General features: G+C 51.7%; 1 protein-coding gene across 1 annotated transcript; it reads left to right on the top strand.

Annotated features, from left to right (window-relative positions):
- Positions 1–9: 9 nt before the first annotated feature.
- MCM5 (minichromosome maintenance complex component 5) lies at positions 10–9,595 on the top strand. Its single transcript, XM_010074716.1, has 16 exons — positions 10–233; positions 1,134–1,260; positions 1,372–1,500; positions 1,967–2,139; positions 3,459–3,614; positions 3,719–3,885; positions 4,504–4,675; positions 4,854–4,965; positions 5,734–5,877; positions 6,187–6,252; positions 7,167–7,343; positions 7,447–7,559; positions 7,817–7,945; positions 8,204–8,346; positions 8,930–9,057; positions 9,494–9,595. The coding sequence occupies exons 1-16, from the start codon at positions 70–72 to the stop codon at positions 9,593–9,595; spliced, it is 2,202 nt and encodes a 733-aa protein (XP_010073018.1). The 5' UTR covers positions 10–69.
- Positions 9,596–16,613: the final 7,018 nt, after the last annotated feature.

The following is a 16,613-nucleotide window of genomic DNA, read 5'->3' as shown; positions in this document are numbered from 1 at the left end:
GCTGTGAGGGAGGAGGGGCGGCTGGGGCCGACCGTGCGCTCTCGCCCCCGCAGCGGAGCAGCAGTCACCATGTCCGGCTTCGACGACCCCGGTATTTACTACAGCGACAGTTTTGGGGGCGATGCGTCGGTGGATGAAGGGCAGGTTCGGAAGTCCCAGCTGCAGAAGCGGTTCAAGGAGGTTCTGCAGTACCGGGTGGGCACGGACCGGACGGGCTTCACCTTCAAATACAGGTGCTGCTCTGAGCCCTTCTCTCCCTCTGTGCCTTACTTGCTCCTCTTTGCTCGTCCGAGCTGCTGTTAAGCTGCTTCCTGCTGTGCACACCCCAGCTATACAATTACATATGCCGGCTTTTATCTTCTTCTAGAGCTCTTTGTCAGTATAGGAGATGTTGTTGTTCCCATTTAAACTTACAGGAAAACTGAGGTCTAGTGTTCTCCCAGATTTTTAGGCAGCCAGCTAGGGGCAGAGGTAGCAACAGAGGGATCCACACTGCCAAGATTGCACCTAGTTCTGAAATTCGAGGTCTGTCTTCAAGTTTTAGTGCTTTCTGGTCTGGAGTTTTGTCTGTGTCCATTAAAACCAGTGCAGCACTGTCAATGTGTGCCTCCTGAGGTTATGGAGGTCCCTTGGCTGTCCCTTTGCTTCTGTAGCTTGGAGATACAACTGTGAGACAATGTGGAGACGTATCGTGTAAGGGATGGAACAGTCTTTCACTTTTTATCTCTGAATTTCATGCACCCTGGCTTTTTTTAAGGAGAACATTGCATGCTATGCTATTACTTCCTTTTTTTGGATAATATTTTAGGTATAACAGGTATTATCCTGTGCAGATGTTTTCTAGTTGCCTATCCAGCTGTGTAACTCTTGTAAACAATTAGTGCTATACTTTACATTGTCACTGCAGGCACTGGTATCCCTGGTCTTACGTCACATTTCAAAGTGGTTTTGGGTGGAAGATTTGCCCAGATCCCTCTGGGCCTCTCTTGGTACTCTCCTGATTTTTCCCATTTGCTTTCTAACCTAAGGATGCTCTGCAGAACCTGCTTTCTCTGCTCCCTGCCTGTCGTACCTTTGCTGTGGGTGACTGCTGCTTTCTGATTTGCAAACCTTTATGGCTTACTGCCTTCCAGGGATGAGCTTAAACGGCACTATAACCTGGGTCAGTACTGGGTGGAGGTGGAGATGGAAGACTTGGCCAGCTTTGATGAAGATCTTGCTGACTATCTGTACAAGCAACCAGCGGAACACCTGCAGCTGGTAAGGATGGAGGAGGCTGGCAACCCAGTGTGCTGACATTGCCACATTGTGGGAGCAGCCCTGGCAATACACTGTAACATGCCCATAATAGCCTAGCTGTTCCCTTTGTAGTTGGAAGAAGCAGCAAAAGAAGTTGCAGATGAGGTCACCCGTCCTCGTCCTTCAGGGGAGGAAACTCTCCAAGACATCCAGGTCATGCTGAGGTCGGATGCCAACGCAGCCAACATCCGCAGCCTGAAGGTGAGGTGAATCTGCTGCTGTGCTGAGCAGTCAGCGGCAGGTCTTGCCTGTGTGGGTGTGATTGCAGGGAAGCTTTTGCTACTTGATCACATAGTTCAGGATGTGGGTTGTACGCTAATTTACAAGCAGGGATACTCTGCAGCTTGAGTCTGACTGTGAAGGACTGTTGTTACTGATTGCTGCTGTGGGGACATTATTGCTATTAGTGATGTTCTGCGTGGAGTGTTTTGTCCTTTTCTCTTTTGTTTTGAAATCAGCATGGCTTAAGCCATGAAACCTTCCCCTACTGCTCTAGAGAGAGAGAGTGACATTGTCAAGAAACATGGGGTTTTTGTTCTGGTACCTTAGTCCCATGAATGTGGGAAGTGTAGTTAAGAAAGAACTGTGTTTCTTTAACATCTTTAGTTTCTCATCTACCCTCCAATAACGGCTTTCTCGCCTTTCCTTCACCTTTTCCCATTTTCAGTCCGACCAGATGTCCCACCTTGTGAAGATCCCTGGGATTGTAATTGCCGCAACCCCTGTGAGAGCCAAAGCCACCAGAATAGCCCTCCAGTGCCGCAGCTGCCGTAACACCATCAGCAACATTGCGGTGCGCCCAGGCCTGGAGGGTTACGCTCTCCCCAGAAAATGCAACACGTAAGCACTGCTGTGGGGATGCATGCTGCAGGCTGGTGGGGGGAAAAAAGGCTCCGTCCCCTCCTCCTGGTGCTCTTCCCTCCCATGCCTGCTGCATTGAGTGAACTCCCTGTCACACGAGGCAGAATCATCTTTGCTGCTCTCTGCCTCTTCCCTTTGTGTTGCCCCTGTGCCTGCAGGCGCCCATGGCTGGCAGGTTTTAGCTCTGTCTGTCTGTGGTCGTGCTGGTCGCGGTGCTACGTGACCAGTGCTGCACGCAGTGTTGAGCAGCCGTGTCTGGAGAGTTTGTTATATCTATAGGGCGCTTTGCCTGTGGTACCTAAAGGTTCATTCCTCCCTCCAGCTGTCCCATAATGCTGCACTAAGCTGCTGTCCTAACTTCCTATTAAGTTGTTATTTTTTACAAACAAACTTTTCACTTGTATGTTCCTGCTCCCCATGGAGGCTGTTTTGTGTTACCTTCTGTAGGGATGCTTTGCTACTAACCTTCCAATCGTGCTTTACAGCCCTCAATGCCCACACGCACGGTGAGTGTTAGGCTGCCTCTGTGCTGCAGCTCTTGCACCGACTGATCCGGTGGGTTGTGTCTTTGAGCTTGTGCCTGACAGTATTTATTTTCTGTGCCTTATCTCTAATGCAGTTTGAGAGGTGTTTGGGTTAGGGATCGTTCTTGCGTGTGGTCTGTGCAGCGCCTGGCTCCTGATCCTTGACAGCACAAGTACATCTGCACTCTTGTGTTACCCTCCCTGAAAGCCTCGTCCCTGCCTGTGTGGAGTTGGGCATCAGTAGTGATGTACTGAGATGGCAGCAGGACGTGGAGGTGCTCCTTGTCTTGGAGAGCTTGTAGTCTGGCGAGGCAGATACGTCTCGAGAGACTGGGAGGTCGATGGCAGCCTTGTCACGTTGCTAATTGCTTTCTCACCAGAAACCACTTAACATTTGCTTCGTGTGTGAGCTTATAAAGAAAAATGCCCTGCCATGTTGCTAAGTCTATACTGTTACCTTCTGTGTAATTAATGAATTACCTCTCTCCCTGCTTTTAGCTAGCAGGGGAGAGGGGGGAGGCAGGGAGAGTATTCAGGCAAGTATCACCTTGTCTTTGGCTTGTTCTCATGCTTGCTTTTGGCAGCTCTTGAAGGCAAGACAGGAGGCTTGGTGAGCCTTTGATTCAGTCCTGTGTGACTGCCCTTCTCACCTGCTGGGCACCACTTGGAGGGGTGGCTGCTCTGGGCTCTATCACCATTGTCCCCTCTATAGAGGGGCTGCCAGGGGTGGCACCTGAGTGCCAGCAGCCATCCCTGATTGATCTCTCTGCACAGAGAACAAGCCGGCCGCCCAAAGTGCCCACTGGACCCCTATTTCATCATGCCAGATAAGTGCAAGTGCGTGGACTTCCAGGTCCTGAAGCTGCAGGAGTCCCCAGATGCTGTGCCGCACGGGGAGATGCCCCGGCACTTGCAGCTGTACTGCGACAGGTACCAGCATGGTCTCCCCACCCTGACCCCGCAGGGCTCACGGGTGTTGCTGGTGCCATCCTTTCCCCTGCTACCATCCTCTGCTTTCCCCTTCCTCCTCTTAGGTACCTGTGTGACAAAGTTGTCCCAGGGAACAGAGTCACTGTCATGGGCATTTACTCCATTAAGAAGTCTGCCCAGAGCAAGCACAGAAGCCGTGACAATGTGGGTGTGGGCATCCGAAGCGCTTACATCCGTGTGGTGGGCATCCAGGTGGACGTGGAAGGCTCAGGTGAGGGTTGCTTTTGGTGCCCATCTGGTCTGTGTCAGTACCCTGATGTTGGGAGTGTTCCCTTCCTGAGTGAGGTGGTCCCTCAGCAAGGACTGTATGAAATCCCCGCCTGGGTCCTTCTGTGCTGCTCATAGAGCAGCAGGTTCAAGCCAGTCCAGGGGTCTAAGTTACTCTGGATGCTCTATAATCATGTCCTGTGTTACTTTTTCTCAGTGATATTAAATGAGGAGGCTTCAGCCTGAGTCCTCCAGGGAACTTAAGTGCTTTTATCTTTTTGATCATAGTGGGAATCTGCTAAGCCATCCCTGAGCATCTGGGCTGAAGTCAATGATTAAAATTGAGCTATGTATTTAAAACATGGTTCTGACTGTAATTCTCCCTCTGGTTCCTCCAGAGCTGCTTTGCCCAAGATCCTTGCTGTTTCCCACCAGCCCATAAGGACGCAGCCTGTTTTGCTGGGATAGCAAACGTCTGCCCTCTCCACCTTTCCCACCTGGTAGCACTGGGCATGATCTTCAAGAAGAGATTTTGGTGGTAGGGGGTGTGGGGGGAGTAGTGTCATTTACTTCAAAACATCCATTTGTTCACTGTTACATCATTCTCCTCATCTGTGTCCAGGACACAGCTTTACTGGCTCAGTGACCCCTCAGGAAGAGGAGGAACTTCGTTGCCTTGCTGCCATGCCCAACATCTATGAGACTATCGCCAAGAGCATCGCGCCCTCCATCTATGGCAGCGCTGACATCAAGAAGGCCATTGCCTGCCTCTTATTTGGAGGATCTCGCAAGAGGTGAGGAAAAGTCAGTCTGGTGGAGAGAGAGTGGTGGCAGGGGTGCCATTCGTGGCACAAAACCCTTGTACAGTCTTCTGGTGGTGCTGCCAGCTGCCTGCCCATTGTCAGCAATGCTTTATCGGAATAAAGGCTCACCATCTCTCCCCCCTCTCTTCTTCCCACCCTGTCACTCCAGGCTCCCAGATGGGCTGACCCGCAGAGGAGACATCAACTTACTGATGTTGGGTGACCCCGGCACGGCCAAATCCCAGCTGCTGAAGTTCGTTGAGAAGTGTTCGCCCATTGGGGTAAGTGGTTTGAGGTGCCCACTTGTAGTGTGGCTGGTTTCTTCTTTCTCTTCCTTGCACGGCACTGAAGACCAGGACATACCAGATACCTGCCTGTGCATCCACAGCTAGGCTGGTGGGCACAGGTGCGAGCTACCATTTCTGGTGCTAGCCTAGAAGAGATGGGGTGCAGGACGGCGGACAAGGGAGGGAAGGGGGAGCAGGTACCTTCATTATGGTATGAGTCAGCTGATTTTTGCAGACATCCAAAGACGTGACTGGTGCTGTTTGTGTATTGTTGAGACTTGATCAGCGGAGAGGCTGGCTGGTCAGGACAAATGAAGTTGACGGCATCTCAGGCACAGGCCTCCAGGCTGAGCCCAGGCATGAAATTATATTTTCAACTGTGTTTTCTTGTAGTCTCTATTAAACTCAGCCTCTGACTGTGTTGTTCCCTCGGGGAGGGGAAACAAAGCTAATGCAGCAACCCACCAAACAATGAATCACTCCCTGTTCTGTACTTAATACCTGTGTTTGTGTCTGCAAGCCATCCGGTGCATCACAGCTGCTTAGTCTGAGGCCTGGGACTAGGAAATACTCTCGCTCTGTACCCAGCAGATCTGCTTTTGGCATGTGCTGGGGGCTTTCCTGGAGGTTCTTGTGTTTCCTCCAGCAGCTCTGGATTTTGTGGTGCCGGGGGTGCTTTGTCCTCCGGCTGGAGTGGTGGGTTCCCAGGTCCTGCAGTGGCAGCTGACGTGCTGTCCCCTTCCTTGTCCCACACACCTCTAGGTATACACCTCGGGAAAGGGCAGCAGCGCTGCCGGCTTGACAGCCTCAGTGATCCGCGACCCTTCCTCCAGGAGTTTCTTCATGGAGGGAGGAGCCATGGTGCTGGCGGACGGGGGAGTGGTGTGCATCGATGAGTTTGACAAGGTACCCACGGGGCTGCCTGCGTGGGAGTGGGGAAGAGAGCCCTTGGGCTGCAAGCTGCTCCTGGGAGAGCCCAGAGCTGCAGTAGAAAGGGTGACTCCTCTGAGGCTGCCTCGCTTTCTTTCGGGGAAGGTCAGGGGATGGGACTGCAGGGAAATTCTGGTTACATCCTGCACTCTTGAGCAGAGATCCTTGCAGAGCTTTACCTTGGGGGTTGGCATCGGTGGGTGTGTAGCTGAGGTCCAGCGGAGGTGACTGATTGTGACTTTTTTTTTTTCACTCCACCTCATTTCTCCCACCTCGGATGAGAAGATGCGGGAGGATGACCGCGTGGCGATCCATGAGGCCATGGAGCAGCAGACCATCTCCATTGCTAAGGTGAGCTGCGGGTGCGTGTCACCCCAGGGCAGGAGCCTGATTTGCCGCTGGGTTTCCCTGAGAGCCCAGCAACCAGCGGTCACCCATCCTTTGACAGAATTGTCCGTTTTAGAGTGGCTTGTCCAGGCAGTGGTTTTGATGGTTACTGGTTTCTCTCGCCTGAGACCAGTCAGCCCTGCTTGCAGGCTTTGGGTTGTCTTCTCTCAGGCAACCTGAATAATGAGCTTCCTCTGCTCTGCCTGTCCTCTGCTCCTCTTAGATGTAGTAGTTTTGCTGGTATCCCTGTGTCACAGATGTTACTTCTTTTTCTTCCTTCCCACTGCTCTCCACACCCTCAAAGGTCTACAGAAACTGCCTGACATCCTGGTGCCCAATCTTCTCTCAAAGCAAGAGTTTCTCTTCATTTCCACTGCTCAACCTGTTTTTTGTAGCACCTCTGCTCCCTCCAGGTCACTCTGTCTCACCCCTTAGCTGTTCAGTCCCTGGTAACAGAACACCCACTAAACTTTTCCTTAATGGTTGCTCTTGCCCTATTACCTGCAAACCTGCACTTCGTCCCTGGGCTGCCCAGGGGGTCTTGGCCCCAGCTGCCTAGTTCTGTCTCAGGTTGGAAACTTGGTGATAAGGTCTTGTGTGTCCTTGCCCTTGATATGAGGTTTTAAATAAAGTTACTTGGTGCTCAAGTCTCAGCTGAAGGCAGTCCTCCTCCAGAAGGACATGTGGGTCCGTCCCCATGTAGCCCCTGTGCTGACCCCTCTCCAGCATGGAACCATTACAGAGCAATTGGGTGCTACTTCAGGGGTTTTATTTAGATGCAAACTGCTTTGGGCCTTTCACTGTGAGCTAATAGTCTTCTAGCACTGCTGTGACATGGACACAATCTTGATCCCATACATTTCTCCTTCCTCCCACAGGCAGGAATTACAACCACACTCAACTCCCGCTGCTCAGTGCTGGCAGCTGCCAACTCCGTCTTTGGGCGCTGGGATGAGACCAAGGGTGAGGAGAACATTGATTTTATGCCCACCATCCTATCCCGATTCGACATGATCTTCATCGTCAAGGATGAGCACAATGAGGAGCGAGACATGGTGGGTTGGGGCACGTGGGTACAGCTGGGACTTGTGGTGACCTGTTTTTTGGGAGGGGGAAGCAAGGGGCTTCCTGCTGCCTGACAGCCCTTTGCTCTCCTAGACACTGGCCAAGCACGTGATGTCGTTGCATGTGAGCGCCTTCACGCAGACCCAGGCTGTGGAGGGCGAGATTGAGCTGAACAAGCTGAAGAAGTTCATCTCCTTCTGTCGGACGTGAGTGAGAGGCGTGAGTTTTGGCAGCGCCCAAGCTGCGTGGTGGGAGGCAGTGGTGAGAAGTGAACCATGCAGACGGTATTTGCAAGCACTTTATCTGGGTGACTTTTTTTAACTCCTGCCTTGAAAAAAGGGAAGCGAGAGCAGCTCCCAGTAGTGCTGCAGCATGGCCTGAGGAAGCAAAGGATGTCCAGGAACCCCCCTGCCTGGGGGACCCTCCCCGCAGTGCCACCTCCAGCTCTTGTCCTCTCTTGCAGGAAGTGTGGCCCTCGGCTGTCGGCGCCGGCAGCAGAGAAGCTGAAGAACCGCTACATCCTGATGCGGAACGGCACTCGCCAGCACGAGCAGGAGAGTGACCGCCGCTCCAGCATCCCCATCACTGTCCGGTGAGCAACCCTGCCCTCCTCACTCCACCGAAACCCTTGGGGTTGGGATTGAATAGTAGGGTGTCACCTGGGATAACCCAGGAAGGGGATTAGTGGGATGCTAGGGTTTGGGGGAGCCCTCTGTGAATCAGGCAACACTGGAGGTGCTGCAGAGGTGGAGGCGGGAGGTGCATGGAGTGGGATAGGTGGGAGGTCGAGGGAAGGAGGAGACCCCTTGGAGCCGCAGTAGAAAGCAAGGAATGTGTCCTTTGGCCACAGGCAGCTGGAGGCCATCGTGCGCATCGCTGAGTCCCTGGCAAAGATGAAGCTTCAGCCCTTCGCCACTGAGGTGGATGTTGAGGAGGCCTTGCGGCTCTTCCAGGTGTCCACACTTGATGCAGCCATGTCAGGCAGCCTGTCAGGTGAGGGGGAGACACTCTGTGCTGGGGGCAGGGGGGACATGCTGGGGTCAGGTGCTCAGGGCAAGGAGAGCTGGGCTCCCCTCCTGGGACTGGGCTGGCAGAGGCAGGGAGTGCTACCAGGCACTCTCTGGGCACATGCAAAGACAAAGTGATGCCTGTGGCAGCAAGGGGCCATCATGGCTGTGTGGCTGTGTCTCACAGGGAGGGCAGTGACAAATGATGCTGAGGGTCTCCACCCGTGCTGGGCAAGAGAGGGATGGTCTGGCTCCTCATGCTCCTAAGGGCAGGGTCCAGTGCTGGAGGCGGTTCCCCAACGTGTTTGTCCTCTAACCTTTTCCCTATGGGGCTGGAGACAATGATTCCTTGGGAGGCAGCGCAGCGTGAAGGGTTTCAAGGGAGCTCCAACCATCCCATATTCAGCTGTGTCTTTGAAGCTCCACAACCTTTGAAGGTGGATTTGCTCATGGGTTCCCTAAGGTCTCTGAGACATGTAGGTGTGGTTGGGAGACACAAGAGACAGGCACTCTGGCTTTGAGAGTGACATCTGGGCAGCACGGAGAGCTAACACAACCTCTTCCTCCAGGGGCAGAAGGCTTCACGACACAGGAGGACCAAGAGATGCTGTCCCGCATTGAGAAGCAGCTCAAGCGCCGCTTTGCTATTGGCTCTCAGGTGTCGGAGCACAGCATTGTCCAGGACTTCATGCGGCAGGTGGGCCAGGGACCCTGCAGAGGGTTGGGATATGAAACCAGGCACCCTGGGCTGCTGGTTGAGGGGTGAAACTCATTCCCCAAGAGAGCCATTTGGTCAGATTTGCTTTTGAAGTTATTTGTAGGGAGTAGTGTACAATGTGATTGTCAAGCTTAAGGGGAGTGAGGCGAGAGCTCACTTTTCTGCAGAAGCACTGGGGTTTGGGGCTGTTTGGGTAGTTCGGGGTCCTACCTTTGAAACCAGAACTGTCTGATTTGTGATACTGGATGCAGTCAGACCTGAAACAGTGAAATGAGAAACGAGTGTGAGCACCTCCTGCTACCACGCTCCCTCCCTGCAGAGAGGTACAGCCAGGCTTTAGTGGTTGCAGGTTGCAGCTGGGCTGCGGTGAGCTTTTTCCTGCTGGCTCATCAACCCCTCTTCTCCCCTTTTCTAGAAATACCCGGAACATGCCATCTACAAGGTGCTGCACCTGATGATGCGGCGGGGGGAGATTCAGCACCGCATGCAACGCAAAGTCCTCTACCGCATCAAGTGACCTCCCTGTCCCATGTGTGGGGAGGGAACTGCTGCTGCCTGTCGCCTGCCTGTGCCTGGGCAGGGAGCCCTGTGGGCTTGGCACCTGCTCCTGGAAGTTTTTTCCAGCTTCCTGGGGAGCCAGACAGCCTGGAGCCTCCATCTCAAACCAGTCTTTGGGGCAGTCAGTGTTCCCCTTGCGTGCTTTGTCCCTGTGTCACATCAATGTTTCTTTGAACTCCAAAAGCTTTTAGTTTGTATTAAAATAAAAACTAATATTGGTAGCCAAGGGTCTTTGGCTGCCTGGAGGGACAGAGGGGATGTATCCTCTTCCCCCTATGGAGGCAATGCAGGATGTTGGTTGGAAAGGCCTCTCTCCTGCTCACCCTGTGTTACCCCCTGCCCAGCACCTACCCTGGGGACTTGCCGTGAGGCAGGATGCAGCCCCATGGCAGCACCAACAGCCCCAAAGGCAGAAACTAATTTCTCATTCAGGGTTTGATCTGTCTATTAAGGCATAAATCCTTTTAGTGCAAGCTCCAGTGTTGGGTTTAGCTGAGTGGGAGGCACCTTACCCTGTCTCTCTGTGCAGTGTGCTGCCATCCACCATCAGTTCCCTGCTTCAAGTTGCTCTTTGCTTATCCCTCCTTCCCCTTTTCAAGGGCTGCAGCAGGCAAACGCTTTACCCTGCACTGTAAAGGGTGCCTGAAAACCTTGCTAGAGGCATGGGCAGAACCCCTGGCTTGCCCCAGTAAGGATGGCATTGTGGAGTGACACACAAGAGCTGTGTTCCCTCCTCCACAGAGTCTCTGCTACCTCCTTCATGTGCTGATGGCGCTGGGGCGTGTTGTCCCACTCTCTCCATGAGCCTGTGGGGCTCTCTGCCCTGGGGTGCACAGCTCCTTGCCCTTCTGCATTTGCTGCATGACCTTGCACTCATCAAATTTTGCAGGTTTTTGTCATTTCTAGTGAAGTAGCATTGGTTCTCTCAAGCGTCCTCCCAATGCTGTGAGGTGTGGGTTGGTCCCTGCCCTCGGCAGCTCAGGGCCAGCTCGGATGTGTGAGGGCATGGATGGGGGCCTCAGGACAGTGCAGTGCTGGGCACCTCAGGTGAGCAAAGCAGCTGTGGGTGCCAGAAAGGCTGCTGCTGTGTCTGCGAGTGACCTTCAGACTGAAAAACACACCCTAGAAGAGGCTTCATTCGCAAAGGAAACATTCAGGGCCAGCAGAGGGTACCAGAGCCCTGAGGATGCTGGGCTGTGGCTGCACACAGGCTGCCTCCTCCTCCCCGAGGGGAAACCAAGGGGTCCCTTGGGCTGGGGTGGTGGGGTACAGCCTGCACCCATCCTGGCAGCTGTTGCACAAGGGCTGGGCTCCACTGCAACCCTTGTGGGGTTCAACAGCATCCCTCTTTGCTTCTCTGTGGGTGTTTTGCGAGGCACACAGTGCACTCCTAATGTGGCTGGAGGTGGTTATGGGGTTAGGGGGGTGGTGGCCCTGGTGAGACTGGCTGCGTGTTGGAGGAACAGCCTCCTGCTCTTTATTCTCAAAATTTTTGGATAGGGCTGACCTTTGTGGAGGGGTGGAGGGAAGAGGAGGCTGGCCCAAAGACTGCCAATAGATAGGCAGGGATAGGTCTCCAGAAAGCTCACACAAGTGATTTTATCGTCCTGTATTTTTGCACATGCCAAGCACCTCACAGCACTTCTTGGAGCAAGCAACACTGGGGCAAAAGCAGGCAGCCTTCTTTTCCCTTTTTTTTAAAAAAAGAGGTTTTTGCTGCATGGAGAGGATCACCTCAATGGAGGAGGAATAAGTGAACCTGGCAATAGCAGGGCCACATCCTTACCTGGAGGTTGAAGTTTCCATAACTGCCAGCATCTGTTTGAAAGCATCCCCCCCCACTCCACAAGCTCCTATGTCCTTTGATCACTTGATATTTCAGCATCATTAGGAGGCCCATTAGAGCAGGGTCAACATGGCCTTGAAGCAGCAGTGTGGTGTTGTGGCTACTTTCCTGCCACATGCCATAGCCCACGCAGCACTGTACTAACAGGTCTCTCAGTCCCTGCCACCTTTCCACAGTACCTCTGTCCTTGCTTCAGAGATGCTGGCGGTACCTGTCTTATCTATGGTCCTTCTTCCAGAAGTGCAGCAAGAGCAAAGCAAACAAGGAGATGAGTATACAATGAGTACCTACAGCCTGCTGCTAATGCTACCTCCCCAGGAGGCTGCAAGCCTCTGGTCCCAGGCTTGGAAAGAGCACCCAGCAATGGAGGGAGGTTGGGTGGGGAGAGAGAGTGTCCTGCAGAGGGAACCAGGGAGGGGAACACAGTACAAAGGGCTTTGTTTCCATCACCCCTTCCCTTTCTTTGCCTTCCCCCTGTAGACCTCCCTCCAGCCTTTCCCCATGATCTTTGCTCTGTACTGGAGCAGCAACACATGGCAGGATTTTGGCTGCTGACTGCCAGTGGTGGCTGTGTGTTGCTCACAGGTTTTAAAAGAGCCAGCATCTCAAGGTACATCAAGCTATGCTGGGTGTTGGCAGGTGCAGAGGTTGGAAATTTTTTTGTTGTTTCTTTTTGTTGTTTTTGTGACATGATAGGGAGCAGAGGTATATTTCTGTGATGAGGATCAGAATGATTGATCTCTTCGTGCTATTAAATGTGTTGATTATATGGTATGAGGTTATGTAAGTGTACGTACGGCTTGAAACAACATTGTTTAGCAACTAATGTATGCAGCTCTATCACAAGAAGCAGAGCTGGGTTGTGCACAACTCTGGTATTATCTTGGAACTCAAGATCATTGATTAGCAATGGCTTGTTTTGAACATCGCACTACAGATAGAAATTTAGTGAGGAACAGCAGTTCTCAGTTGGGTAGATGCTTGGCAGTATCTACTTGATAAGGGATTGGTGGTCTTCTTGGTGAAGATGACCAGATTTTTCCTCAAATTATAGCTACTTGGTCATCCTCCTGGTGAAGGTACCTCTTTTTGGTCATCCCTGAAGTTCTGGCATGCTGACACTTGGGACAGAGTAACTGTCTGGGTGTCCTTAGGTGACCAAAAATACTGTTCTCAAATCCAATGCTAACAGAGAGAGTAAAACCAGACACGTGTAGCCACTTTACATCTGAGCCACACAGCATTCCCTTACCTTGCCTACTGACCTGACCTTGGCCCTTCCTTACCTCAGTGCCATGTCACTGGCAGAGGAGGCCCCTTCCCCACACCTCGCTTGTCTCCTTGGGAAGTACAGTCAGATGAGTGTAACCACCCCAAACCAGGCATCTGCCAGGGATGCTCAGGTGCCTTTAGTTCAAAGCTTGAGCTGATACAGGAGCCACCCACCTCTTGCCACAATGAACTGGCCCCCAAAGAACTTGCAGATTACATGTAATTCTGCATGAGATGTGTTAATCTGTGTGAGTGGAGGGGAGTTTCTCACTCCAAAGAGATCCAGTGCACTGGGCTCTTGCCAGATTTTTGGTTCTCCATGGGAGGGCCGGGTTGGGATTCACCTGACCAGGTGTCAAGAGCAAGGTGCTCTCTGCGTCAGTGCAGGGGAGTGAGCACTTCCACACAGCAAGTTGTTTTATCCAAAGTAACCTTTTAAAAGAAACCAGAGAAGCTGTGCCCAAATTGCATTTGTTTGCTCTATGTTGACTACCAAAGGAGGTCAGGGCAACTAGATCGAGTAGGTGTTTTTGCATCATAGGTATCTGAAACTGGGGAGATGTGCATGTCCTTCCTCCCTGTGTGCTGCACTGCTGAATTGGAGGAGAAGGGCTTTGGTGAAGGCTTGCTTTGGGTGGCTAACTTTGGGGAAGCTTCACTAGGTTTGATTCTCCTTCCTCTTACACCAAGCTCATCAGAATATCTCTGTGGAGATGTCAGTGCAGCTCTACTACTGTAAAATCCAGCAAAACTGAGTCATCACATCTGCACTGCTCAGATCTCTTCCATCTCTGTGTAGGATGAGATGCAATGCAGCAACGTAACCTCTGAGCGTGTTGTGAGTATCACTTCCTGCATAAAATAAAACAAAGCCAGACTTCAGAGTCCTGAGGGCTATTTCTCAGGGATGTGAGATAAACACTGGCAAGCAGAATATGCTGATGTGGGCAATGTGAGAAACAATCTGAGCTGGTCCACCAAGCACTGACCTCAGATGAAGGAAGCCAGGGCTCCTTCCCCCTTTCTACTACTGACTTACTGGGCCACTTGAGCCAGCGACTTTATCTCCTTGTCTGTCCTGCATAATAACCTTTTTGGAGCACAGACCACCCCTTATCATGATTTTGTGTGGTACCTGGCACAACAGTAGCCCAGTCCCAGTGGCAGAGTCTACCTGCTGACATGAATAACATAAACACGTTCTAGGGCCTCTCCAGCCCTCGCCAGGCTGAGAACTGGTCTCCCAGAGGCAAAGAAATCCCTGTGCTTTGCTCTGGACTGTGCAAGAAAAGTCCAAGAGAAAAAAGGGAGAAGTCTCTGCAAGGGACACTGTGGTGCAGCAATTCCATGCTGCCATGACATCACCTTGCTGAATGGCACATGTGTCATGGGTCTGGGCACCTGTGATGTGGTCTGATGGGCAGGGGGTCTTATACTGAGTTTCAGGTCCTTTCGGAAGTTTGACTAATGGCCTGTATCCTCTAATTCTGGGCTAGGTTCCTTCAAAATCCCAAACTACTTTTTCTCCTGCAGCTGTGATGTACAAATGCCCGCTACTGCTCTTTGTCTGATTTTGTCCATCCCTTTGCAACATCCTTTCCTCCTTCCTGCATATCTCTGCTCCAGGTCTCTCCCAGCAATGCCAGCCAGTCCATTTTCTTCTCCACCCCACTGCATGCCTCATGGCTGCTCTCTCTTTTTCTCTGTATAGTCATCCCCTCCTATTCCTCTTCCTGGCCATTGCAGTCAGTCCCTGGGCACCTTGCAGGGTGCCCAGCACAAGCCTCCCTCTTCTGTTCTCAAACCTGCTGGCTTCACAGGCAGACAGGACATTAGGGTATAACATGCTGGATCAGCTCTCAGGGCTCCCTGTTAGGAACGGGACATCAAGGGACATGCATCTGCTGCTTCTTGGCCATCCCTCTCCTCACTGCCCTTCAGCTTTCATCCAGCCAAGATGCTCTCCCCATTCTTAATCTTTACTTCATCTCACCGCTCCTTGTTTCTAACACTTTTTTTAGCTTTTCTCAGACTCCTGTGTGGGCAATTTGGCTAGAAAGCACATAGACGTCTGGACAGAAAAGCCAGGTAACACCAGTTTGTATGCTCTTTGCACCACACACTTTTGGACCCTCAGAATGAAAGCAGGAGCATTATCCTGCCTGCCTTGATCAAAATACCCACAAAATGCTTGCTGAGTGGGAAGCAGGTCTATCCACAGCTGGCCACATGCTGTGTGTTCATCAGCATCCAGCACATCTGCAGTACAAACAGATACGTAGGCATCTTTTCTTTCTGGAAATCCTTCACTTGGTGGAATCTGTCAGGTCTCAAACTACACCTGGTACTTTGTGGACCCTGTCACAAGTGGTCGTAAAGATGAGCTTCAGTATATCACTAGGACTACAGAGTTAAACACACAGTGCTAAAGATATTTATCAGGTTTTTAGGATGACAGTAGTCGGCAGGTCATCTAGCATACAAGTAATATCACCATCCCAGATCCTCATACCAGAATAATGTCCACATTCAACATTATCAGTTATCTTCTATTTTGTAGTGTGTTTCGTAATGAGGAGGTGTTTGGTGATCTGACCGCGAGTGCAGAGACTGTCAGCAGTCTGGGAGGTTTGCCATCCGTGTGGGTCCAGCAGGTGAGGGCCTGCACAAATAGGGGAACAGCTTTCCCAGCACCACGAGGTTCTCACAAACTGCTCAGTGGCAGAGCTCTACGTACCTGATTCTTAGTCCAGATCTTTTGGCAGCACAGTTGCTGCAACAGGGGAGTTACAATGTCGGATTTACCTGGCTTCTCCTGAGTCAGGCAATTAAAATAACGTGGTTTCCACAGTAACATCACTACTGCCACACTGCACCAATGTCACTTTACCCTATTCAGGTGGAGATGCAATTTACGGTAATAGATGCATCACGTGGAAAGAGGGTGAAGCTTCCCCAGTCTTGAGTTGAACTGAAACTTGAGTTGTTGAGGTCAGAAGGCCCCTTTTGGCCCAAATTACCTGACCTCCTGCATGACACAAGTCCAAGGAGCCCAGCAGCTGAAGAACTCCATGGGCAAAAGCAAATTCTCACTGGCTGCCTTCATTTGACGTAAAATCATTTTGCTTTCCAAGAGGCTGGAAAAGTAAGGACTCTAAAATGGCCAAGAAAAGTTGATCCCAAAGGGGCTCAAGGTTTTCCCCAATGAACATCACCAACTGGTAGGAAGGCAAAGTGCAGAAGCACATGTATTTGTAGCCAGGACCATGCAAACAACCAAGTCATGAAGAATCAGACAAGACAAATCACACCTGTATTTCATGTGACCTAGTTAGGTGTATTGCCACAGGGCTGTATTGCCATAGTACTGCCATGCTATTTGACTGCTTTCCAAAACCTCAGTGAAGAAACCAGGACTTCTGCTCTTTTGTCTCTTGCACTGGAGAAAAGGGTAACATTAGGTCAGAGAACCAGCTCAGAAGGAGAAGCCCAGCATTTGAGTCCCCACTCTATGAGAAAAAACAGAAGACCTATTTGTTTGTGGCTCATGCTGCATGCCCCAAACCCAGAGACACACAATTTACAGTCATGGCCCCTTCACCTTTCTTGCTCCTCAGAGGATAAAATGGTTTCCTGTTTATTCCAATGGGCAGCTGTTGTATCCACAGGGGAGAGCAGCACTCATGGTTAATATGGCTGATGTCCAGATATGTTTTGCAGAAGTTGCTACTTTTGTTTGTTGGGCCATCCAGCAGCTGCTGAATGTCCTGCCTTTGGGAGCGGGAGACTCCCAGGCAATTCTCAGATGTTTGAGCATGGGAGAGGACTCGCTCCCCCCACACTGGGATCAACAGGCAGG

The sequence above is a fragment of the Pterocles gutturalis genome, unplaced genomic scaffold (genome assembly GCF_000699245.1).
Source record: "Pterocles gutturalis isolate BGI_N339 unplaced genomic scaffold, ASM69924v1 scaffold36432, whole genome shotgun sequence".
Classification (NCBI taxonomy): Eukaryota; Metazoa; Chordata; class Aves; order Pterocliformes; family Pteroclidae; genus Pterocles; species Pterocles gutturalis.
Note: the sequence above shows the minus strand (reverse complement) of the source record. Positions and strands in the feature narration are given on the sequence as shown.